At 37.7% G+C, this 27,101-nt stretch overlaps 1 protein-coding gene across 3 annotated transcripts in view; it reads right to left on the bottom strand.

The window, feature by feature from the left end:
- Nucleotides 1-27,101, bottom strand: part of FER (FER tyrosine kinase) — a 151,624-nt gene that overhangs the window by 114,742 nt on the left and 9,781 nt on the right. For 2 of the 3 annotated variants that reach the window (XM_015849442.2, XM_015849443.2), the window contains exons 2-6: nt 19,287-19,338; nt 17,617-17,723; nt 11,852-12,109; nt 8,354-8,527; nt 4,958-5,057 (exon numbers count right to left, since the gene is read on the bottom strand). In XM_015849442.2, the coding sequence (XP_015704928.1) occupies nt 4,958-5,057; nt 8,354-8,527; nt 11,852-12,058 (481 nt within the window). In that variant the 5' untranslated portion in view covers nt 12,059-12,109; nt 17,617-17,723; nt 19,287-19,338. The remainder of the gene's footprint in view (nt 1-4,957; nt 5,058-8,353; nt 8,528-11,851; nt 12,110-17,616; nt 17,724-19,286; nt 19,339-27,101) is intronic. The other variant, XM_015849444.2, reaches the window with a different exon arrangement.

Here is a 27,101-nt window from a genome sequence, read left to right on the forward strand (position 1 = left end):
CTGATTCAAGCCTTATAGCTGGGGGCTGCGGCTGGGCAAAGTGGGACTGCGCAGAGCTGGAGCCCAGCCCTGTTGTGGCCTTACAGCAACAGGGGCTGAGGGTGACACTGGGGCCTGGGTGGGTAGGGCTGTCAAATCCTAAGTCTGAAGAGACATCACTCCCTTCTGCAAGCTTTTCAAAAGCTTCACTGCACAGTCACAGAAGTATATAGGGAAGATTCACACTTGCACACTGCATCCTCTAAGAATTTGCCAAGAACAAAGACACTGCAGTTGCTTCAGACCAGCTTGATTCATCTTGGAAACTACATGCTTCCAGGACTCAATCACTCCCTACAATGCAAAGAAACAAGTTTACTCTAACTTGTCCAATTTTATGCATTATTAGTAGCTGAATCCGACCTAAGCTGGACCTTGCAGTCTTCTTCCCAATTCTCAAGCTACATGTGCAGTATTCTTCATGTTAGATTAACAGTCTTAGATCTTGTGATTTACACTAGCACAGTTTTAACTAAATCTTGGAATTCCTATCTTACTATCTGTTACACACTACAGATCATAACAGACAGAACTCTGGTCTCACACTGCTCAGCCTAACCCACTATGCAACCAGCTGCATGCAGTGGGACGACAGCAGGCACACCATCTCTGTTCTTTCATCACATCTCACACTGCATTGCACAAGCACAGAACAAGTTATACTCCTTGGTCACCTCTGAAGGTTCCTATGGATTTCTCATGTCTGTTTTGTTTATTCTGGGGCTGAGATGCAATGAACAGTTTTAATTTAAATTAACACCTGCCTTTATTAGGTTGTCTAGATTTACTTCATATGAAACGCCAAGAAGCCTGTCACTTAAAATTTCACCTGGTCATCACAGCATTTGATTTCAGACAAGCTTTAAGAGAGAGTATTAGGACATTTTAAAATATATTGTTATTGTGGAATAAAACATCGATCATCCTTTGATACACAAGGAAATCGTCAGAATAAAACTTCTTTTTGAGTCAGAAAGATGTTTCTTCTTGGTTCAATTTAGAATCTTTATCCTAAGTGTCAGCAGTAACATATAAAAGTCCATCTATTAGATACTGAATAGACTTTATAATGGCAGGTTTTCAAATAATTTACTAGTAACGTGTCTTAACTCTCCATGTACATTTTTCCCAGTGATTCCAGTAATGGAGGTAATTCCTAAACATTTTGCTTTTTCTCTGTTTCTCAACATAACAAACATATCATGTGGAAATTTTATTGTTTAAAGAAAAAATATTCTTATTAACTCCGGAGATAAACATTTTCACAGGGCATTATGCCACTGTGCCTAGGAAGGTATACACCTTTTTATTATTTCCTTGTATTACTCTATTTAAAATGTTTCCTATACTCATCAGTGAGATGACTAACACTTTCACATATAGGTCATCTTCTAGCAACGTTTTTTCACAGCAATATGATATAATATTAAAGAATCCTAAACTTGTCCTCGTAACTGCTTCCTCAGACTGAGTGGTGGATGGCAAGCTGGACATGAGCCAGCCCAGAAATGAAACTGTGTGTTGAGGCACTGCAACATGGTGCACAGAGAGTCGGTCTCCTCATCCTTGGAGACATTCAAAGTCAGGCTGGATGGGGCTCTGAGCAACTTGATCTGGCTCTAGGTGTCCTGGTCATTGCAGGGGATTTAGGCTAGATGGCCTTTGGGTATCCCTTTCAATTCAAATGATTTTATCATTGGTTTGAAATCCATCCCAGCCTACTGACATCTTTGAATAAGACAGGCCAGTTCAACAAACAGCACTTGTCTCATCTTTCAGTGTCAGATTCAGTCAAAAATAAACTCAGCAAAGCCTAAAGGCAACACAAGCCGCCAGGAAATGCAGCAGTTTAATCACTACCTTGCAGACAATATTAATGCACCAGCCACCTACTAGAAGTATTGCCTTGCCACTCAGAGAGCACAAAGAGTAGCAGGACAACAATTTGAATGAAAGCTTTTTCAACAGCTTTCTTATTTATGAAAATTCAATATATAGCATAAAAGACAAATTAAATCTGAGGTATCATATCACAAGAGCTGTAAGTTTAAAAATACATTCTTTCAACAGATGCAATGCTCTGTAGTGTGCTAGGTGTATTGTTACTTAGCCCCTAAGCCACAACACTGTCAGAGAACAAGAGCCAACACAGGTAAATCTCATATGTGTTTTCCCATAATAATGTATTAGCATGAAATGAAATAAGAAATAATATACTCAATATAATCAATATATTTTTCCCTTACTGTTTATTTCAGATCCATTCTGTTATTTAAAGATGTTACAATCATTTCCACGTTCAGTCAGTAATTAACCAGCAACAAGAACACAGTAAACATGTGTACAAGATGTTTCCACTAAAACTACAAATTCTGCTGTGTAAACACGATATTGTACTAAAATCCAGTATGAACCTATTACAGCTATACAGTCTCTATATCAGCTTATAAAGATTATTTGATACAAAATCATTTCAGATTTTAACATCAAATACCAAATTCAGCTATAAAAACAAATGCTGGTCTAAGAATTAATGTTTTGTTGTTGTTTTAAGTGCAGGAAAAAGAACATAATATTAACAAAAAAAAAAACAAAAAAAACAAAAAAAACACCTAATTCTGTAAATAATATCCTTATTTGGAAACAGTTACAGATCCAAATCAATTGAGATTCAAATTGTAGTGAGAAATGTTAACAACTCTTCTACAGTTTCCAGGCTGTGCTCTTTACTCATCATTTACAAAACTTTTTAGAACTTTGTGACCTCTTCTTCAGAGAAACAATGTCTTCACATCTGGCATAAATTTTGTTTTCACGCATTTTCCTGCATCAGCAAAGTCAACATGCTGCATTCTATTTATTTACCTTGTTACTCAGCATCACTGATGTTAGAATATCATTGTAGGTTTAGAGTCGTATGTACAATATGTAACTGTCACAATGGGCCACTACTGTAACAAGGTGACACATTTTCTTCTGTATATCACACCCACAGCAGATTATAAAGGGCCATCTATTTCATTCACAAAGACAACCCAGTAGTTCTCAAGCTTTTCTCCAAATGACCCCAACATACCCCACTAGCTCAATTCTGCAAATGAACACACTGTGCATTATGAGCACATTATTACAAAATGTTCCAACTCAAATGTTTTAAAACCAGAAGAGATTATTAGAAAGAATCTGTGCAGATCCTCAGCTGCTTAAGCATATATCATCAGTGAAGCACTGGACCAGTTCAGCTCGCTGACTTTATCCCTCCCAACTTGCTTTTCTCTCACCACCCATAAAATCATAGACATACAAGGACTGTAAAAGACAAAAACTGCTCATCAATCAAATGATTAGCACCAACCAGTCTGCATGACACAGGGATCTCCACACCCAAGAATAACCTGCCAAGCTACATTTGTGACTCCCATGGTAATCACTGGTCCAGAAGAACAGCAAATCATGTAGCTATATGAAAATATCACTCCCATTTTAAAGAATGGTAGAATGGAAGACCCAGGAAACTACAGACCAATGATCCTTGCCTCTGTGCCTGAGAAAATCATGGAAGAGATCCTCCTGGAAGCTCTGTTAAGGCACATGCAAGGCAGGGAGGTGATCCAGGACAACCAGCATAGCTTCACCAACAGCAAGTTGTGCCTTAGCAATCTGGAGTTAGCGAACAGCAATTTTCATTTTTCTGTTTAACTAAATATTTTTCAGCTTATTTCCAATGTTCAGCTATGCCCTCTCACTGTTATGGTATGCAGTGTTCCCTCCCTTGCTTTCAATCACTCTTGAGAGAATCAAAAACCAAACCAGTTTTCAGGTTAACAAAAAGACCTCCTAGCAGCACATCACTTGAGTAAGTAGCTGCTACTCAACAACCAACTTTCCTAACTTGTTCACCTCTCGAACTACTTTGACAATCTGAGGGCTCAGAAACCCTGTGAAAATACCATGGCTTAACAGTAGCCAAACAGCTCAGCTGACTAGCAAACATGCAACCATATTAGCTGCACATGAATAACAGACAAAGAATACAATGGTCTGAAATGTATTAGCAGCAAAATAATTCTGAAATTCTTGGGAGGAAAAAATTTTTCTGATGGTCAGAGACTGTTAAGACAGTAAAATAATAGGGAAAGTTACATCAACCATGAACTGTATTAATGGAAGACAAATACTAAATGGAAGCAGGAAAATACAGAGAGATATGAGTGCCTCAAAAACAGCTTTTGTCTACTGTCTAAACATGTATCAGTTTAGCTGATTAGACTGACATCAAAATATTGCAGTTGGAATGATATTTATGTACCATCATGCAATTAATTTTATTTAAAGAAAAAGAATCTAAGGCAAGTGAGACCAATTATTAACGAGGTATTTCAAAATATAGCGATGTCTTTCATTGTTCTAATCGTTAACACAATTCACCAAAGTCAAAATTCATGAAGTTTGGACACAACACTTTTAAAAACAATTTTTTTCCTGTTCCTTACTGTTGAAAACTTCTAGATCTATTCTACTGTCATCAGAATTGGTGTTGATGCTGTTAAGCAAACTATTATAGGTCATAATATGCAAGTACATGACGTACATGAGGAGTTGCAACTTGTTATTCAATACTAACTGTTCATAAGAACAATTACATTCTAGTGCATCCACTAAAGGAACGACTGAAAAGTTTAAAGAAGTTTCCTTTACATTTTCATGATAGACTACCACTTTTTTTCATTTTTTTTTCATTTTCAGAGTATCAACAAGCTATCTTAATGACAACTAGCTTTTCTGAATTAAGATTCTGAATCAGCTTTCACACTTTCATTAAGTTGTTCAAAATAAAAGTATTACCTTGTTTCACTCTAAAGTTATAGTACATTTGAAAAAAGGCAATAGCAAATACAACAACTGAGGTCTGTAATACCTTTAGCCACGGCTTCTTTATACTTTTCTTTGGCAGAATTTACTTCTTTTATTAGTTGCCTATAGCTAGATTTTAGTTTCTCGAGTTCCGTCTTTGTGACCTTTAAGAAAACAAAAACATAAAGAGCATTAAAAATACTTATCCTCTACATTAAAGATGTCATATCGATGCTAAAAGAGAATTACTAAGTTTTACTCCAAGAATAAGGATGTTGCCACTTTTTATTGGCTTGCAATAATCCTATTAGGTTATTAAACAGCATAACAAAATCAAAAATCAATAAAAGTACAGAATGAAATAAGAAGCCTGAAACTGATTTCCCCACTTGCATCAGTGCAGTACACTGTAAGGAGAAACGTTTAGGAAATCTAACTTATTATAAACACTTCAGTCAAAACAAGGAAAGCACCAAAAAGGATGATCATTGAACCATACAAGATGAAAACATTCTACACACAAGAAGGAATTCTTTTATGTCTCAAATACAAATACAGTAGAACTTTTGGATCTAATATTTTATGCAAACAGCTTAGAAATTGCAACTGTGCATGAGTATGTATATCTGCCATGAAACTTCAATTCACCAAAAAATCTAAAAAGTACTGCAGAATGAAGTACAGATAGAGTTTCTTTCAGCAGACACAGTTACACTGATACCATTTTGCACCACAAATTGCTAACTCTTTGACCTCCTATATTCATTTACAGCATGAACATTAGTTCACTGGTCAAAAATATTCATAACCTATGAACTTGTTCCAAAAGTTCATTACAAACTAGCCACTACAACACCACGAAGTTGACATAAATATTAAAGAAATGTAAAATCTTTGACAAAGCAATATATTCTCACAATGGGCTATCATGGAAGAGAAACTTAATCTAATGAAAGCACGTGTCACACTGCATAGGAAAAGAAGTCTGTTCTACAGAAAAACTGGCATGAAGAAAACTGGCATTCACATTCCCTCCTTTCTTTGTGAGGTAAGGCCCAGGTACCATTATTCTGACTGTCGAGCAAAATTTGAAGACTGAGGCAAACCCCCTCAAGAGCTAACATGATGTTACATATAGTTCCTACTTCTGTGGCATGTGTGCAAAGGATCAATTCAAAGATAAGAATTATTGTGAACTATTTGTCCCATATCCTCATCTCATACTTACTTGTACTGTGAAATCATCCACAACTACTGTTATTATTGACTAAAGGAGAAATAACCTTTATTGTACACTTACCTTAAGCGATGGACAAAAGAACACCGTTAGCAAGCAGTGAACACAATTAATATATACATATATATCTAGCATATACATATAATACATATACATATATATCTAACAGAAAACTGGAAATTAAATTAGCCCATCAATACTACAAAGCCTTTGTAATAACTTTAAGGTCCAGAAAAATTAATATCATAATGTAGTCTTCCACCAACAGAGAAGAACAAAGCACCTCCATCCTCAATTTACTCTTAAGCAGCTGAAGTGGATAAAGATTATCCTAATCCTGATTTACATTTACACAATATTTGCCCTCTTAACTAGTGCTATCTCTCAAACTTTTCCCCTTAAAAATCACAAAGAAAAAAAAAATACATAATATCTCAAAAGGAACTGAAATAAACTTCAAGATTTATTAAAAAACATGCCTTTCATTACCCTCAACAATTTCATCAAAAATAAAATTCCTCATTGTACAGGTCTCTAGAACAGAAAGAAGGGCCCACATGAGAGGGCAAACAGCTCTTTACCAGATACCCCGAAGATTATGAGAAATGTAAAGACAATATTCTCTACAAGTTTTGGATAATGTAGTTATCCAATAACTGGGAAGTTTTAAGTACTTTCTTACCACATATGATGGAAATGGATCTAATGCCACAGAACACAGAAAGTGTTTGGGACTTCTGGGAACCATTCTGGAAGCGTTCCATTGACACAGAGCCTCTGAATAAATAATTTCAGCTAACAAAGAAAGAACATACTATATCTAACCAAAATGTTATCCAAATGCTTCTTAGGAAAGCCAGTAAGGCAGAAGGAGGCAGTGGGGAGAGAAGGCATACAAAATCAGTGCAAGTTTATTCATTAGGATGGAAAAAAACTCGCACGACCATGCACTTTGTGCACCCTATGATTAAAATCAGTATAGCCTGCAATCAAATACTTGGGGAGTACTTGATCTACTTTATATTTTGTTGAAAAAGTTTTACTGCCTTTCTTTTAAAAAGAGCATTTTATCAGGGTGAACTTAAAAGGAAAAAAAAAAAAACAAAAAAAAACAACACATGTTTCATACAGGCTTTTTTAAAAGTATATATGAATACCCAGCAATCTTGTTTCTGCTATCCTTCATCTCTTTATTGTATTTTCTTTCTTTTTCAATTTCTCAAATTCTCTGTAAGTTTATCACTTCACTTTTTCTCCACCTTTGATCCTGAGCATTTCCAGATTCACTGTTCTGTAAGTGCCCGTGATTACTTCGATTGGAAATTCTATCAGATAAGATAGTCTCTACCAATCATGAATTAAAAAGGATGTACTTCCCGCAGTTAATGCCCAGGGAAGAAGCCAAAATCACAAGAGATTATGGAAGCAGACCTATTAAAGCCAAAAGATTTAACGTGATATATGCTTAGTTTTAGAGTAAGGTTATTCTCATTATCTGCCCTAGAATCTTTTTCTCACTAGTCTGCCATATTTGTACTATATTACTCATGTGTTATATTTTATGCTACTCCAGATCTCCTAATCTCTGCTAAAAGAAAAAAATACCTCTCTTCCCATGAGACCTTTTAGACTACCAATCTGTTTCTTCACATTTGCTGTTAATCTTCCCCCAGTGCGCCTGTGTTAAACTGGGATCGCTGTCAGCTTCACTGACTAGACACAGTACTGTCGATATCACCGACACAACTGACAATAGAAAGAAAGGGTCCTGAAGAGCTCCACCTACCACCTTAATATTTGGTTTACAATTGACTTATACTTTAGAATTACTATTACAATCCCATTCCCACCCAAAACAGTCCAAGCTGCCAGAATCGTTCAATAATAAAAGCTTTCAGTGGATGTTTACAGAAAAATGAGAGAAGTAAAAAAGATGGAACAGAGAATTGTCACACAGAATCATCTAGGAGGATTTCCTACACTAACTGACCAAACCAATTCATACAGAAGGACTTCCCTCTCTGCCTTGTCGGGCAGAAGGAGAAAGAGAACATGTAGGAATTTATTAAAATTTGAACTAGGCAGTCCAGATACAACTTTTACAACAGCAAAAAACAAACAAGCAAACAAACAAAAAACAAACAAACAAACAAAAAAAGAAAATCTAAAACAATTAAGTACACAAAATTTCATGAAATCTATAAAGACCATCTGATAAAATACCTTGTACATCTCTGCTTCAATTTGTTGATGAACACCTATGTAACTCTTCTTGACTTGCTGCTTGTCCTTGATCATCATGGTAAGCCTATGTAAAGGGCCAGAATTTAGATCTTCTGCGTGTGTCTTCATTATTTTGCTCAGCTGTTCTGTTTGTTGTACTACAAGCAACCAAGACTGTAAAAAGAAATAAACAGAATCAGAAGAGTCATTTATTCTGGCTTACAAATAACCAAACAATGGAAACGAACCCTGCTAAAAGATGCTTTCAGTAAAAAAAATAAAAAATAAAAAAATAAAAAAACTGAACTTCCCAAATTCACTTGCAATCTTCTAGAAAAATTGCTTCTCCTGTAACAAAACTGTGTAGTCAACTTACTCGTAAACTCATAAAAAAAGGATCAGAGACTAAAATGGAGCATCAGATGACAGCCACTCCACCAGGTAGGCTTTGCACTTCTGAGCACTCGTGAAAGCTCTACAACTTTTTCCAGATCACATCCTCAGCACATCTGACAAGCACATTCCTGCACTCTGTTTTCCCACCACATGAAACCACAGTTTCTCTGGCTAATACATGACTTCTTTGCCCTGGTTTACACACCAGTCTTTTTTTTTTTGTCATACGCAAACACACATGTCTATGTTTATACGAGCATGTACTTACATACACATGCACACATACATACAGATACAAATATTTCTGTCTGTATGCAATAATAGCCAGAGTGGAATTTAGAGAACAAAATGAAAGACAGTTAATTCCTGCACACACTAAGCGATCTTTAATATTTCCTTTAGCCGATAAGCACTCTTGCAACTGCTGGCATAACTGCTTTAAATAAGTCCAGAGACTGAAGATTACTGGTTATGTCTGAAAAGTGTTTATCTCCCCATTTACAGAGAACTTTCCAAATGACTTCATAAACCATAACGCAAAGCTGTGTACAACAAAAATAACATCAAAAATCTGTATGAGAAGAGTGGTTATAGAAAAGTTCATCAGAGCACTCTCAAAGGTGAAAAAGTAATAAAAGTAATGTATTTCTGCAGGTGATTTATTACCACTGAGACACGGCTTCAATCAATTCTAAAGAAATACTTCGCCTACAATTCACCAAACAAGCCCAAATAAGTTTGAAACTTAGCAAAAACTTGTATTTCTATTTACAAATTAACCCAAGACTGACACCAAGAGAAAAGCAGTCTATTTAAAAAATAAATAAAATAATTTGCAGATTTTCCCTTTCCTCTCATTCCTCTTTTTAGATGGGAAAGCACTGATTGAGCAAATTTCTGTTTTAAAGGTAGGATGAAAGGTTATAATAGGAAAAAAACTACAAAAATTAAGATTTATATGGGATAAAAAAGCAGCTGGGTGGGGACATCAGAAAAGGCAAAGCATTTCCTTTCCTATAAAAACCCACAATCCATCAAAAGCAGTAAAAATATAATATTGTTTGATTTGACAGTATTTTTAGACATATACGCACACAAAACAACATACATAAATATACAGAGACAGCATTTTAACTCAGGAGATACAAGATACTAATTTACATCCCACATGAATTGTGTCAGATTTTAATTCCATAAAATGTCAGAAAGAGACAAAAAGTATGAAATAGCAATGATAGTTAAAACAGTTCAAGTAATCAAACAATAATTTAGATATTTTACCTACTAAAATCAATCAAACAATATATCACTATGCTAGCATAAAATCCAAGCTGGCAGTGCAATTTCAAGGCAAGCCTATGCAAATGATCTATCAGTACATGAATATTTTTGTAGTTAAGCAAAAGATCAGAGATGAGGGGCTTGAGAGAAAAACACCACCTCCTCAATAGAAAAATTAAAGGAAAAAAATTAACCTGAAAGAATAACTTGAGTATATAAGAGCACTTAAAAACATGAAACAGATTCTGTTTCATGTTCAACAGAATGTTCATGTTCTGTTCAACCCGTATAGAAAATGGTTTAAGATGCATATACAGCTTCTTACAGCTTATGTGTTCACAGGAAAAAAAAAAACAACTAAAAACAAAACAAAAGTCACAGTAAAGGCTCAGCTGAACAGAGCTGGTCACCTGAAGGTGAACCTGCAGGGCTGCAATGCGTGGCATTCTGGTGTCAGTGCTCCTTCATCATTTTAGCTAGAATGCACTGCTTCAATGCCCATAAGCACTGCAAGGCAGTTTTGCCACCACGTAAGAACAATTCCAGTGGGGCAGCAGCAGCAAGAACTATTAAGGGTATCGCTGTAAAAACACTTGGTTGTGACAACAGAAAGCTTGAAAAAAATACATGATTTTTCCATACAACAGCTAACAAAAATGCTTTATGTAAATTTACCAAAATCATCACAACTGTGGGTAAGATACAAAACCAGGTGAAGAGCATTTCAAACACACCACCAAACACATAGATTAAAAAAAAAAAAAAAAAAAAAAAGAAACAACAGCACAGCAACTTACAAGACAAGAAATATTGGGTGGGGCAGGCAACAACAGAATTCATTACAGATAAACACTACCCAGTGCTATTTCAGGGCAGCTGAAGCAGGCTAGCGACTTCAGTGCAGCCTGCAAGCCACACCACACGGTCACTTCAGTACAAATCTAGATGGCTGCAAACAGAGCACTGATGTCCCTGCTGCAATGCCATAACTTGTACTCAAGCAGCAATTTCGTAAGCACGCTGCATAAAAACTGCTTTGTGTAGAATTTAACTTGTCCCCAAACCAGTCTTTTCCTGCAGAGATCAGGATTCATGCCAGACTGAAGGAACTGTGTAAGCACTGCGCAGCAGAATGATCAAAAATTGAATAAGCCATAAAACAGAACTGTTTTCTCTGGTCAGAAAGGAATACAAGTCAAGAGGAAAGGTTACTAGCAGGTGGAACAGGGAAGTTTCCCTGATCTGTACCATCCCTGTACTTACTCCAAGTCTGACAATTAATAATCTGGAGAAAGCACAATTTTACCTTTATAAAGAGGTCAACAAAATTACTGTAAACTGGATGGAAATTTACTTCACAAATACAAGGAACATCCTGAATTAATGTTTTGTTTTAACATCACAAACTGTGGAGCGAATAACAGTAGGTATGCTAAGCTTAGCCTTAAGTTTCCTGGCATTTTTCTATTTCTGTCACAAATTCTATATGACATAAACAATAGTTTCTATTTAACTGTCTTAAAAGAAAAGCTCACTGCAACATATTCTGCTTTCAAAACAAAGTAGGAGGCTAAACACGGGGACATAAAATACCAAAATTTCAGAATTTAGGATTCTAGTTTACTTACTAAATTCAAAGCAAGACTGGAGTTCAACTGCTCCAAAGTCCAGCAAAGAACTAAAAGGAGTTAATTTTAAACACTTCAGAAACATTAAGTCCCAAAAAGATGAATCAAGAGGAATCCAACTCAAACAAAACAAACATAAAAATCAAACATTTAATTCTAAGGATATTCCACATTCATAATTCTTCAGTCTTACCTTGGATACATTGCTGATATAATCCAGTTGACAAGTGCTTTCTTTATCTACCTGATTACAAAGATTCTGCAAAGTGGATGCATACTCTTTGTCGCTTTTCACACGCATGACCATAAATTTCTTGACCGTTTCCAGCAGTCGTAGTTCCCAGTCTTGCAGTTTTAATAAAGCATCATGAGAATACTTCAAGTCACTTCCAAACCCCATTTTTAAGGCACTATAAGCTGTACAGGTGAAAACAGAGGCTCTTCACCACATCTGAAAGCAAAACAAAAATCATGGGAAACAAGCCAAAAAGAGCTTTACAGTTACAAAGAGCACCTATTAGCATCTAACACTGAAATGACTTAGCCACAACATTAAGTTACTTTCAACTGCCAGATTAATATCAGCTTGTGTCCCCCAGTTCCCCTCCTGCAAAACACGGCTGTGTAACAGTGCTTCCCTAACTGAATGTGGAATTATGAGTGAACACATGTAAGTATCTACAAGATACTGAAGACCAAACCAATTTATTTAAGCAAAAAAAAAAAAACAACACATCTATGCACATGACAAGAACTGCCATTATACTGTTCCACTACCGGTGACCCAAATATTTGGCTTTTATGGATACTGTCCAAAGAACACAGAAAATTCCAAATAAGCCATCAGTTCTCAGGCACTGCATCTACAATATATAGATAATCAGTTAATCACTAGATAGTTTGTTGCTAAACACTGTGTTAACAGTGAAAGTCAACCTCCCAAAAGTAACAAAAATACCCCAAAAATGTTCCTATGCCACCTTCCACTGTTCTCATGATAAACACACCAGGGCAGTGTCCTTAATTTCACACCTTTCTCCTAAAGCAGTCCAGTCTTGTTGCACAGTGCGGACATCATTTGATAATCTCCTAAGTGCTGCTGGTCAAAAATACACATTTGTGGTAGTTTTTAAACACCAGCATCCTCTTCTGATAAATCACATGGTCACACCATTTAAGACTTGAGCCCACATACATAATTTCCACAGTCTTGCTTTTCTTTTTTTTTAATGAGCTGCTTTCTGTTTTATGTGCAAACAGCAAAACCTGTTCACATGCTGATCAGCCTCAAACTTCTTAAGATGAACTTCATAAACTGCAATTACAGCTCTAGACTGCACGGACACTGCCTGTGTATTGCTTCTTCACTGCATTCGAGCCTACCTTTAGCACTTATGAATGCAATAGCACTCATTTTGATAGACGTTAGATTGCTGACCAATTCAGCAGTGTTTTACAAACATTAGTACATTCATTTTCTTAACAGCCCATGAGGTTAAACAGAACTAATGCACAGCAAACTGAGACACAGAAATCAGCATCAATGTTGTACTAGCCAATACTGGTATTCCCAAAGCTTGAAGATAGAACTTCTTCTGGAAGTGCCCATCATTTATACTATACTTAACACACAGAATAACAATGTTGTTGGCTTAACTCAGTTACCATAGAAAGTTTTGGAATTTTTCATCAGAACTTGCAATAATCTTCACAGTAGCCTGACTCCAGAAAGTGTTCTCCTGGAGTTCCTTGCTCTTTAATCAATTACCGATACAAGCCTCATACATTATGTGCCTATACACAGGCCATGCTATATAATGAAAGAAACAAAAGCTCCCATAAAGAAAATACAAGCAGCATCATGTTATTATGCATGCACAACAAAAGGACATCAAGGTTATGCGAGTAAAGCTAAAACTAGATTCCTTATGTTCTTAACTATGCAGCCATGCACAATCTTCAAAAGTGTTCCTGAAGGGTAAGAACCCAGTCATAAACAGCAACTACGAATAATTTATACTTGCTGTATTTAAAAAGGATGAACTAGGTTTAACTAGTTGCAATAATTAAATCATTTTCACAGTTAAAGAAGCGCCTTACAAAAGCACTAATATTTTAGTATGACACATAAAAGAAACGGTCTTATAGCATGTACTTCCTAGCATGACCTGCATGATTTTTCATCTACATCTACTTCGTGTCCAAATACATCTCTGCCAGTACATTTTAGTATGTTCACTAAATCGCAAGCACATCAGCAACAAGAGAAGCTGTAAACCCATTTTCTTACATCTCAGATTCAGGAAAGATAGGAACTGAAGTCTGGCCTTGCATTGTAAGATGTAGAAAAGCGAGAGAGGCAGAAAACATTTTCAGCATGTGATATTTCATTCTTCTTTTACTGACTTACTATGGAGTAAGAAGATCACAAAAATCAGCAGGATATAATAACAACTCACTGCAGCTTTTTAAGCCTCCCTTTACTAAGTAGTAGAAGTTTTGGGTTACAGCAGAAGATGTCAGACTACAAAGACAAGAACTGCATGCATTCTAGACACCAATCTTTGCTTTCAGTTATTCTACATACTATGACTGACGTAGCAAATGAAGAATTTGTTTTACAAAAGTGATAAAACTCTGATTATGGTATGAATATGAAGGATAAAGTTTAACTGCTGACGATTCTCAACACAGCTGCTGTGCACCCTCAAAGTCTGAAAATGTTCAATCAAAAATTTCAGGTAATATCAGATGCATTTTATGTGTCTGATTATGCAAAAAAGCAGTTAACACATCTCCAAGATGCAAGCTACTTAACTGTCTAGAAGCTCAACCCAACACTTTTTATTCTGCATGGGAAACAAAACCAATAGATTATAAAGTTGTTTATTTGAAGTCAAAACTGTAGGACTTAGTGAACAGATTATTTAATAGATAATGTAAAATGTACTTAAAATACTTCTTAAAAGTGCAAACCTATTTCAAAGGTCTAGCATTAAGAGAGACTTCAACTGGCATTAATGCAGACAGGTATTTTTCCAGGTGTGGTATTTCCCTGCTTAGCATGGACAGATAAGCTGATAGCTGCCTCTCAGGGTCAGACCAGTGACACACCAAACTGAGGCTCTGTTCCAATCACAGCAGTAGGAGATGTAGACTGAGGACAAGCCTGGATGCTGTCCCTGGTCTGCTTCTCCTCGTCCTTCCTCATGATCATTATTACTAGTGGCACAATATAAATGTGCAATGCACCACGTAAGTAAAGAAACAATTTACTGTGGAATCAACGGGAAGTAATGTTAAGAATATTATGAAAAAAATCTCTCAAAAAGACACTGAAGAATAGTTACTCTTAAAGGGAAAGAAAATTAAGACGGCATCATGCTTTGAAGTAGCAATATGACAAATTTATACAAAAACAAATGAACAACAACAACAAAAACCTTCAAGAGCTCTTTGTTCTCACTGAGAAGTTATCTTTCCTACTTCTAGTAGTTACCCACATGATTTATCTTGTATTTCACATGCCAAAGATGTCTTACAATGAGTTTTAGCGTGTTTCATAGAAGTGGTGCCAAAGAGGACAAATAGGCCTCAGTTAATTCAGTTTTTATTCTGTGATATACATACTACTTTAAAACCAGTGGACATGCAAATCTGTCAATCACTATTTGCTAAGTTTTAACAGTTAAAATAGTTGTGAGGCCAATTCCAAAAAAATAAGTAATTTTCTTTTTTACAAGCACTCACAAAATAACAAAACTAATCATTGAAAGGTAGTAAACTCTCCACGTACATTCAACAGTGCACTGCAAATGAGCAACCATCCTTGAACAGTTCTATATTTAGATAGTTACTGAAGATAGTGTGTGATTCAGCTCAGCCACTACCACAGCAACGTGCTCTTCAGTATCTTTATCAATTACATGGGCTCTGCAGTATCTTTTGACACAGACAGTACATCAAGCTGAGTAGTGCAGTTTATGTAACAGAAGGAAGAGATGCCACCCTGAGGGACCTGGACTGGTATGCGAAGAGGAGCCACATGAACCTAGTGAGGTTCAACAAGGCTAAGTGAAAGATGCTACAAGTAGGATGGGACAGTTCCAAATATGTACAGACTGGGAGAAGCAGCCATCAGGAGCAGCCCTTCCAGAAAGGACTTGCAGGTCCTCACAGATGAAACGATGGACATGAGCCAGAAGTGTGCACTTGCAGTCTGGAAGGCCAGCAGTATCCTGGGCTGCATCAAAAGTGGGGCAGCCAGAATAGCAAGGGATTGTCCCCATCCGCTCTGCCCTCATGTAGGCAGAGGGCTAAGGTCTGAAGCCCACAGCACAAGAAAGACATGGATCTGTTGAAGAGTGTTCAGAGGAGGGCCATGAGGATGACCAGAGCAAATCTCCTATGAAGAAAAGCAGAGAGAGCAGGACTTGTTCAGCCTGCAAAAGAGAAAGGCTCCAGGGTACAATGGTCATAGAACAGGGAGAACGGTTTTAAACTAAAAGACAGGTGATTTAGGTTAGATGTTAGGAGGAAATTTTTCACTCAGAGGGTATGTGTATAGGCACAGTTTGCCTGCAGAAGCTGTAGATGCCCCATCCCTTGAGGTGTTCAAGGCCAAGTGGAATGAGTAGTCTGATCTGGTGGGTGGCCCACAGCAAGGCAGTTGGAACTGGAAGGAATTAAGGTCTTTTCCAACCCAAATCATTCCATGATTCTAAAGAAATAATGGTAAAATTTCCCAATATTAACAGAAAAGCTTAAATGACAGTCACTTAATTCTTCTATCCTGTAACACTCCTTTCAACAAATAAAGCCAATATTATAGTGTTATTATTCTTTCTGGATTCCAGCCACTGAAGAAAGTAGTCTTTGCAGCCACTCTGCACTAAAAGATAGCAATCTACCCCGACACATCAGAGCGTCTATAGTGTGTCAGATCAAAGGTACTGGCTGCCTAACAATGATCAAAAGCAAACCAATAGAGAAGAACAGCACATACACAGCAATACTTCCCCAGGATGCTCACCTACTCTAAACGGCTTGTGTCTTCTCTAACACACTGCTATGAAACATATCTAAAAATGTGACTGCTAATCTTAAAAATAATGATGGATCCATCTCCATCAGCTGGAACCTGTGGCTTTGTAATGTGAGTGATGAACTGTCCAGGCCAAGGCAAGCAACTGATAAACTGCAAAACAGAAGCATGCCATGCCCCTGGTTATTTTCAGAAGGAAGCGTAGCACACATCTGCAACCCCAGCAGATGGAATGGAAACATGAGTTGCTTAGAACATCACTCTCACTCTTGATCTCCTACGAACGCCTGCACTCCTAAACATGCATAGGTTCCAAATCACTGTGGCTGACATGTGTTTTGAAGTCCCTTTCTAGAAATGTTAACAATTTTGGAAAAAAAAAAAAAAAAGGAAAAAAAAAAAACAGAAAAAGGAGGACTTGAATTCAGGAGAAATAAATGCTGAAATTCAAGGATTCCACAAAGATTTGAAAACAGTTTTATAAAAAGTCATCAATTTGTTACACAGTCTACCTCAATTTCTGAATGTGAGGCTTGTACTAGTCATTCCACATTAAAACAAGGAAACAAATCATTCACAGACCTCCATCCACATACTAAATAAAAATTAAGACTATTGAATATCTCCTAGTAACGGAACTGCTCCCAGAATGTACATCATGAAACAAAAAACATGTGTTTTAACTACCATTTCTTTATGCTAACCACATACACAGAACATTATTCACACACAAATTTGATGCTAAGTGTACAAACACAGTCAAGATGAACTAATGCTTCCACAGACCTGCTGCCATCAATAAACATCCAAAGGATCAACACAAACATAAAATAAGTCTGAAATGTTACTCTACCCATGGCAAAACAAGTACCTTATTTTCAGGATTACTTTTCTGCAAAACACAGAGTACGTACCTTAAAAAATATCCCCAAGTAACAATCCTTAGCGTACTTCTCTTTACATCAGCTGCCACTTCTCCTGATTTTCACTTTCAGAATTGTACTTTCACTTTCCAGAAGCACTGTGAAATAAAAAGAGATCAAATAGTTTGGGTTTTATTTCAGCATTTTTAAAATACACTGCAAAATTAGAACTAGATACACTGATTTCCATTTTCAGTTTCTAACCATAAAAAATATTTTAAAAGCAAAATATATGTAGTGGAAGAAAACAAAAATCTCTGCAAGTTCTCATATGCTGTCACTTTATGCCATTTTGAGAGATCAGGTATTTTTTTTCTACACACAAGCAACTAAAGCATATTTAATTGTTTACTTTTCTTTTTGGAAAAACTCTTTTCAATTGAAACAGTGTATTAAGGCTGAAAAATCAGACTAATTAAATTTTGCTGCACTCTACTCTTGATAAAAACAGGGAAAAAAAAAAAAAAACATCAATAAGAAAAAAAAAAGTATGGGAAACTAAAACTCATTGCCATATCGCACTGACAAAATTTCCAAGAAAAACCTACTAGGAATATTTTCAATAGACTGCAATAAAACAAACAGCAACACAAGAAAGGAATCAAGCAAACAGAAATTTCTTCTGCAGCTCTAGTTACTGTAGTACACAGAATAGCAAAAACACAACATTTAAAAAGACTATAGCACTCAATTTAGAAGCTGCAACTCTGAACTGCAATCTCAGTGAAGCAAACAGCAACACAAGGCTGAATGTTTGAGGTTTTATATTAAGTATATAAAATAAAGGTAATAAGAAAGATGCTTCGCACGTAGCTTGCAAGTGCAAGCTATTCTGTATAAGATATGTATTTGCACACAATCTCATACCATATCTCTTTAAAATTAAGTCACGAATCTTTTGCATATTATTTTCTAAGTTTAAAACAAAGCGTTAATAATGGAACACGTTTTAAATCTTAAAGAAGGATAGATTGTGAACAAATATCATTCAAGCAGATATTATTTAGTATTCCTTTCTCGTTACTTAGTGACACTCTAGAAACAGTGCTGCCTAACGTAAATACAAAACTTTCATTCTCCATGACCAAAAATAGGAAAGACTGTAAGTAATGCTTACATTCAGTCGCTGCAAGGAAAACAGCAGTCATGTGTGGTTATATGAAAGGAGGAAAAAATGCACTGGATGAGACTCACTGCAGTACTCACCATCTTTAACAGAAGAAGTGAGTACTTGCAAGAATTTGCAAAGCATAAGATTTAAGTACGTAAAAGAAAGCCTACACCAGCAATTACCAAGCACAAAACACAATACATAAACTGATCCAAAAGTAGTGCCCCCCATTTATTTTCATCAAAACAACAACTGATAAAAGAACACAAAAACACTGTTTGATAGAGCAAATTCTCAAGTACACAGCATTAATTTGAGGTAGGCATGTTCACCAGCAATGAATAAGAACCTGCATGCCAACCATGCTTGTAAAAACCTGAAACAGAGGAGGTGACCTCTGGTCACTGTTGAAATGCGCCACCCACCACCTCACTGCACTCACATCCACTATTTGATCTCCGTACACATTCAGCATGTGTTGATGAATGTCAGTAGGTGCCACATTTTCTGCACAGATGAATTCAACAACACAGATTTGTTTCATACTCACTTTCATGTCAAACACCAGTTCATCAGATTGCCCTTCTCCTGCCATCTGTCATCTGGTAAAAAAAAAAAAATGTACCAGAATATTGGTGGGAAGGTTCAAACCCTACTTAGCTGACACCACACAATAGGAGACATTACCTTTGAAACAATTCTCATAAATTTGGCTTCCACCTCCCATCACAAATATAAGCCAATTAGAAATGTCAGCATTCCACTGAACAGAAATCTCTTTTTTCTCTTTTCTTGCTTTAGATAGAACGCAGAGTAAAAGGCATACTGCTATCCATATCTGAATGAAGGCAGTTGTCAAAAAAAAATATAATAATAATTAAAAAAAATCATGTGCTAAAATAATTGTTTCAAAAAATTCTGTTTCTAAATAAAACAACAGACCGCAGCCACCGAAACGGAGAGAGGCTGCATTTTCCACTCTCTGCACAGAGGTAAAATTCACATCTTTTTTTAAACACAATGTTATTCAGCATGTCAGAAAGAAGGCTTTCTCTCTATTACTACAAAAATAAAGCACATTGCCACCTATATTTTTTTTTCTTTTTTTCTTTTTTTTTTTTTTTTTGTAATTCCAGTTACTACTGGCTTCATGTTTATGCGCTTGTTCTCACCTACATGCAGGTCACTTGTAGAATTTGAAACTGGTAACACTAAATCTTTCCAGCACTGGTCTAATTGATAGCAGTATACTAACCACTACACAAAAGAATATAAAAAATTCTGTCAGTAAACTAATCATATAACTACCTATAAGACAGCAACAAAATATTATCGCTATCCCTTTCCTCCTACACAGCAGAAACTGAAAGGTACTGACAGCTTGCTTCCTCAGTGCAATAAACCACTAGACAATGAAGATGCTATTGACTAGTAATGTAAAGAATGGAGAGCAGAAAATAAGCCGTTCTTTGTTTGTTTGTTTGTTTGTTTTTCAGAACTTAGCAGGGAAAAGGAAACAATGTCTGACTTCCATACTGGGGAAGGTGTTAAAATCATACTAAGGAATCTGTAAACTGGAATACGATGAGAAAAACACTAAAGATTGTAAACAAAAGTCATGTACTGCAATTCAAAGAGTTATTTAGGAATTCAAGCAGCTGACAGAGAAAGGTGCTAGACATGGTAGCAAAGAAAACACATCTGAAAAGTTTCAGCTGCATTATATACTAGAAATTTGTTACAGAAGGGAAACCCTTGTAGCAGATTTAAGGAACAGAGTTCCACAGGGGAGAGAGTCAGAAGCATCATCAGAATTGGAGCCAGGCCATGTTCATCTGTTTGGATTGGTTACCTAAATATCTACTATTTCATATGTAATCCGTGCTTAAGCTTGTAAACAGTACAAAACAAATGCAATCAAAACTGACACTACATGACAAACTCCTGCAGACAAACTGCAGAATACTGCGCAACAGCCATGTAAAACAGCAGGTGAAGTAACACATCAGTAAATGCCGTGTAGCATTCCAGGTTGCTTAACACCACACAGGAGAATTCTCTGGCTGTTTCTGAGCATACACCTTCAAAAACATTTGTTCTGTGCTTTGAAGTGGTCAGGTTTGGAAATATCCAGAATATGAGAGGTTTTGTGGTTTGTTTTTTTTTTTATGAAGAGAGAACATCAGAGAATATATTCTTAAGTTGCTGCTAAGAATGGTGTTCCTCTCTCCTAATTATTCTGTCTCATGAAGAACATGAAGTATAGGCAATATTGATCAGAGAATGGAACAGCTTCTGCACAAAGAAAGTAAAGAGAATTTTTTAGCTTGCAAAACAGATAACCATGATATGTCAGATCAAAGGACCAAAAAAAAGTGATAGCAAAAAGTGGCATGATGTATCAGATGTCTGAAGTGCTTCCCAGAAGAATGTGGGAACATCAAATGAAACTTTAAAAACACCTCAAGACATCCCCAAACTGCACAAGTAGGAAAAACATGCCAGATGTACTACTCTTCTACATATGTGGCAACAGTCCTTTCTCAACAGCAAGTTCTGAGCTGGATGGACTTCACCTGATTGCTTACAGCCAAACTCACATGCTGAGCTCCTGCCTGTAGCTAGATGAATATCACAATTTTCTCAAGCAGTTGTGATGCTAACAAGAAGATCAATTTTAGACTCCTCTCTGACCAGAATCATAAAACATCTTTGGACATAAAAGGTTTTTGCTTACCTGAAGGTATCATTTTCTAACATGTAAATGATAGTAATAGATGTGACGGGATTAAGTTAGAAAAAATCACATTACACGATCTATAGTCACCTGTCTTCTCCAATTTAGCATTTCTCTGCTTCTACCAAGGGAAAAAGTTTCTCAGTGACCAAATTTTATCTTCTTGTGACTTACGAGCAGAGAAAAGAGATTATCTTCTTTGCAACTGCGTATCATTTTCTGCCTTTCAGTCTTTTATTTGAAATCATTTTCTAGACCTCTGGTGCTCTCTTAATTCTCTTGAATTTGGTCCCCAAATCAGTTAAGTTCAAAGCCTAACATGGAGTGGTGGTGGTGGATTCCCAGTGCTGAGAAGAGCAGAGGTTGCTTCATATGATTTCCAAACCTTAGTGCTTTTGTGTGTTTTTTTCCCCAGCAGTAAACACTATTTTGATCAATGACATTACTATCCTGCTCACTTAATGACACAAGCTGCCTTGTTCCAGCAGGTCTCGCTTTCTCATTCTCCACCACACCTGCAGTCACTCCCAGCTCCTTATAGTCTGAAAACATCCTTAACATACTCTATACTAGATCAGAGAACAAAACAGTACTCCGAGCTGGAAAGGACTTGCAAGAATCATTGACTCCAACTCCTGACTCCACACAGAACCACCCAAAATTCAAACCCTATGTCTGAGAGCACTGTCCAAATGCTCCTTGAACTCCAGCACAGTCAACCCTAACCCTGACCTGCTGCCCTGGGGAGCCTGCTCCATACCAACTGCTCTCTGGTGAAGAACCTCACCCCTAACATCCTCCCTGCCTCTCCCCTGACACAGCTCCATGCCTGTCCCTCAGGCTCAGCACTACCCCTCAGCTCCCCATGAGGAGCTGCAGCTGCCATGAGTCCTCCCCTCAGCTCGTCTGCTCTGGGCTGAACAGACCCAGAGATCTCAGCTGCTCCTCACACATCCTGGCCACCAGCCACTTCACCACCATCTCAGACTCTTGTAAAAAACAAGTAACAAGAAAGAGCTTGCACTGAGGCAGTGAGCTACACAGCACCTGCTCTACAGGAGCTGTTGCTCAACCAAGCTTGCATCCATCATGAGGAAAATTCTACTTAACAGCCACAGGCAAATATCAAGGCAGATGACTGTCATGGCTTTACGATGTTTGTTATTGGTGTTCTACATCATAACATCATATAGTGCCCTGGCAGTTAAAGAGTTAATACTCCAGTTCTGTGGATGGATGATATTTCTTTCTCAGAAGAGAAGAACTACATCCCAGAAGACCTCACTGCTCTGTTTCCATTTTCCATTCAGAGGGAAAGACCAAACTGCTCAGGAGTCATGACTGCCTTTTCTTCCACAGCTTACCACTGTGGTTGTGCTCCCTAGCTGTCTCGCCTTCAGCATCAGAGTAAAGCCTTTGGTTTTGGACACTGTCTCCCTCATTCTGTTCGTTAGCTTCGATTATAATTCCATTGTATTATATTGTGTTTTCTCACATTCCACTATCATATTTAGTAAATTAGTTGTCTCCTTTAGCTCACTGATAAGTTTTGTTTTCAGACCTATCTTGGGGAATGGGTGTGTGGGCCCGCCCATGCCATTAGTCACACAACCAGGCTGAACTGGGCCTGAACCACTGACAATGACTGAGACTGAATTGCACCAGGCAGAAGAGTACACAAAGATGAAGGCAGCTACAGGTTCAGAAGAGCAGAGCAAGACTGACTACCACAGTTATACTCAGCTACTGTGCCTCAAAGACTCATTGCAGCACTGCTGGTAACTCTGAAAGAGGCAATGCCACGTAGAAAACAACACACAGACCCCACATGTCACTTACAAAGGGGATATGCACCTCGTTTCTTATTACCTCCCACAGGATTACAAATAAAGACGGGCTTCCTCCCGTATTTTTCCAGGAATCAAACTTCCTTTAAATTAGGTTACAGACTGCAAGGGAAGCCAAAGAAAAGCACAGCCTGAATAGAAAGGACCTGAACAAAGAATTTCCTCTGAACTCTGCATTCAGCAGTGGTGCAACAATTATCTCCATGTTAGATGTTAACAGAAAAACTGATTGAACAGAATAAGGCTGGTAAAAACGATTCTATCTCAGCAGAAGCTGTGATCAAATATACCCAACCTTCTTAAATGTTCAAGCTCTCCACTGAGCTTTCCCTTTACAATAGTGTCCCTGCAGTCTTCCTTTGATCATGGCTACTCCACAAATTTATTCAGAATTGGAATGGGGGGGTTCCATAGCTTGTGAGGAACAATTCCAGTCACTCAGTACAGAGTATCTTATTCTGATCTGTTTCAGAGTGGAAAGTCAAAATCCTGAATTAAAGCTGTAGATGTTCCATCTTTCTAACTGTACTGATCCAAACCAAGGACATGACTGTCTCGGCTCTTTCTGTATGAGCATGTCTGCATTCATATATATCCATATGTGTATGATGTACATCCTGCATATTCAAAAATTAATGTAATTCAAGCAGGAAGGAAAGTATGGACCAACACCATGACGAATTTCTCCTTTTTTTACATGAATATATTAATATCATTAGCAACAGCATTCCCTGGTGAGGTCTGACAAACAGCAGAGAAATACTAGCCTTAAAAAAAAATCTAATTCAGTTATCTGTTTTTTATTATTACCATCATCATCTCAAGTGTCTGGCAGGTCTTCTGAAGAAATATAAGCATTTCTGCTATTCTGATGTTACAAAGGTTCTACTTTCTAAAGGAGATAGCTCTTACAAAGAAGCTTGCGATGCTGAAGTTACAAAAAAGTTGGCCCCAAACAGACAAAAAATAATAATAATAAACATATATATATAAACACACAGATCAATGGCTCATGCTGATTTTCAAGTATATTAAAGAAATTTCTAATCAAGCAGGAAGAACAAAAGACAAGTCAAATATTACATTTTCAAGAGGAGTGGTCTTGAACAAATAGTGAAGATGGAAACATTAGCAATTAAAAGGGCAGCAAAAATCAGTGCTGAAGTTAAGCATTTCTGTGATAACCTTGTTTACTAATAATTTGTTCTATATACAATTCTGAACTTGTTCACTAATTTATTTTATTCTATTAGACATGATCTTCACTTGGTTAGGAAGAAGTTGAAGCTACTGTTTCATTTCTTGATTCACTTCCTCAAAATCAGAGAATCACATTTAAGTTGGAAAGGACCCTAATCATCATCATGTTTGCTGGTTACCAAGCTGAGCTACTGAGTCCCATCATTAAAACATGTTCCTTAGTGCTGCATTCACAAATCCCTCAAATACCTTGGATAAGGACACCAACATTCCCTTCAGCAGTCCTTTTCAATACTAAACCAACCTCTCTCTAAATAAATTATTCTTAATATCCAATCTGAATCTCCTCTAGTACAGCAAGAGGCCACTTCCTCGTTTCATATCACCCATCACTGCAGAAGACGGTGTTCTGGTGGACCACAGATCGGCCATGAGCCAGCAGTGTGACCTTGTTGCCAAGAAGACCAATGGTATCCTGGAGTGCATTAAAAAGAATGCAGCCAGCAGGTTGAGGGAAGTAATCAATCCTGCTCCTCTACTCAGCCCTGATGAGGTCACATTTATAATACTGTGTCCCATTTTGGGTTCCCCAGTTCAAGAAAGATTGGGATCTCCCAGGAGTCCAGTAGAGGGCCACAGTGATGATAAAGGGCCTGAAGCATCTTTCATATGAGGAAATGGTCAGCCTGGAGAAATGAAGATTGAAGGAGGATCTGACTAATGTTTATAAATATCTAAAGCAGGCATGTCCAACCCATGGCCTGCAGATGGCATGCAGCATGGCTCACAATGCAGTCCCTGCAATTTGAAGTTGGTGGTTCTTGCCAGTGTAACGGCCCTGGATACCTGCCCATTGCTTAGCAGCAACCAAATCATCAATGCACTGTCAATGTTCTGCCAACTGAAACCAGGGCATGGGGAAGCCAGTGCTGACTCAAAAAGGTAAAAAAAAAATTACGCATTTTGATGCATGGGCTTTACTCAAAGCTCTGAACAGCTAAAAACATGCAGCTGTGATTTCTGTTTTGAAAAAGGAATTTGAAAACAAAATCACAGAATTCTTAGGGTACAACCCCACTGCAGTCAACACGAACATCCGCACCTGTATCAGGTTGCTCTGAGCCCCCTCTGGCCCAATCTTGAATGTCTCCAGGGACAGACCTTCTGCCATATCTCTGGGCAACCTGTCTGAGCGCCTTATCATCTTCACTATAAAAGACTTTTTCTATATATCCAGTCTAAATCTACTCTCTTTTAGTTTGAATCCATTTCCCCATGTTCTGGGGACCCTGCTAAAGAGTCTGTCACCTTCTTTCTTACAGCCCATCTTTGATACAGTAAGGTTGCTTTCAGGTCGCTTTGGAGCCTCTTCTCTTCTACAGGCCTTTTAGCCACAGCTCTCTAAGTGCACTCTCGCAGAAGAGGTGTTCCATCCCTTGGATCATTTTTGTGGCCTTCCTCTGGACACGCTCCAAACAGTCCATGTCTCCCTAGACACACCGTTGTCTCATGTCCAGCTCCCCATCCACTAGTACCGCCAAGTCATTTACAGGGTTGTGTTCAATCTTTTAATTCTCAATCTTGTATTGGTAGTAGTGAAGGTTGCCATGACCCATGACCAAGTCCTTGCACCTGGCTGTGTTGAACTTCATGAAGTTCTGCTGGAACCACTGCTCAAGGACTATCCAGATAGCATCCTGCCCCCTGATCATGTTGCCATGCTGACTGCACCCTACACCCTGAGGTTTCAAAATTACCACACAGAAAACAAAAATAACTAAAAATAAAAATAATTAAGTCTATGAAAACATACTTAGTTGATATAAACACACAACCTGTAAAATTTCAGTTGGAATGGACAGACTTGCAACCTGACATTCAACTAAAAAATGTCAGCTCGTCTTTTTACTGGACTTTCATGATCCATATCCTAGAGAAAAACATCCTTTGCTTCACAATCACACCTTATTCATGTCATCACTTTTTGACAGTACACACATTTTGAACAATTATTGTCAAAAATGAAGTACACAAAGAGTAAAATTTCATCACAAAATCTCTGATGAATACCTTAGGACCTCACTAAGAATTACAGAATCACAGATCACAGAATCACAGAATAACCCGGGTTGGAAGGGACCTCAAGGATCATGTAGTTCCAACCCCCCTGCCTAGCAGGGCCACCAAACATACACATTTACTAGATCAGGTTGCCCAGGGCCCCGTCCAGCCTGGTCTTGAACACCTCCAAGGACGGGGCATCCACAACCTCACTGGGCAGCCTGTTCCAGGACCTAACCACCCTTCTAGTAAAGAACTTTCCCCTAACATCCAACCTAAATCTTCCCTCCTTCAACTTAAAACCATTTCCCCTAGTCCTGCTATTATCAGCCCTTTCGAAGAGTTTACTCCCCTCCTGGGAGTAAGTTCCCTTCAGGTACTGAAAGGCTGCAATGAGGTCACCCCGCAACCTTCTCTTCTCCAGGCTGAACAAACCCAACTCCCTCAGCCTGTCCTCATAGGGGAGGTGCTCCAGCCCCCTGATCATCTTCGTGGCCCTCCTCTGGACCCTTTCCAAAAT

The sequence above is a fragment of the Coturnix japonica genome, chromosome Z (assembly GCF_001577835.2).
Source record: "Coturnix japonica isolate 7356 chromosome Z, Coturnix japonica 2.1, whole genome shotgun sequence".
Taxonomy (NCBI): Eukaryota; Metazoa; Chordata; class Aves; order Galliformes; family Phasianidae; genus Coturnix; species Coturnix japonica.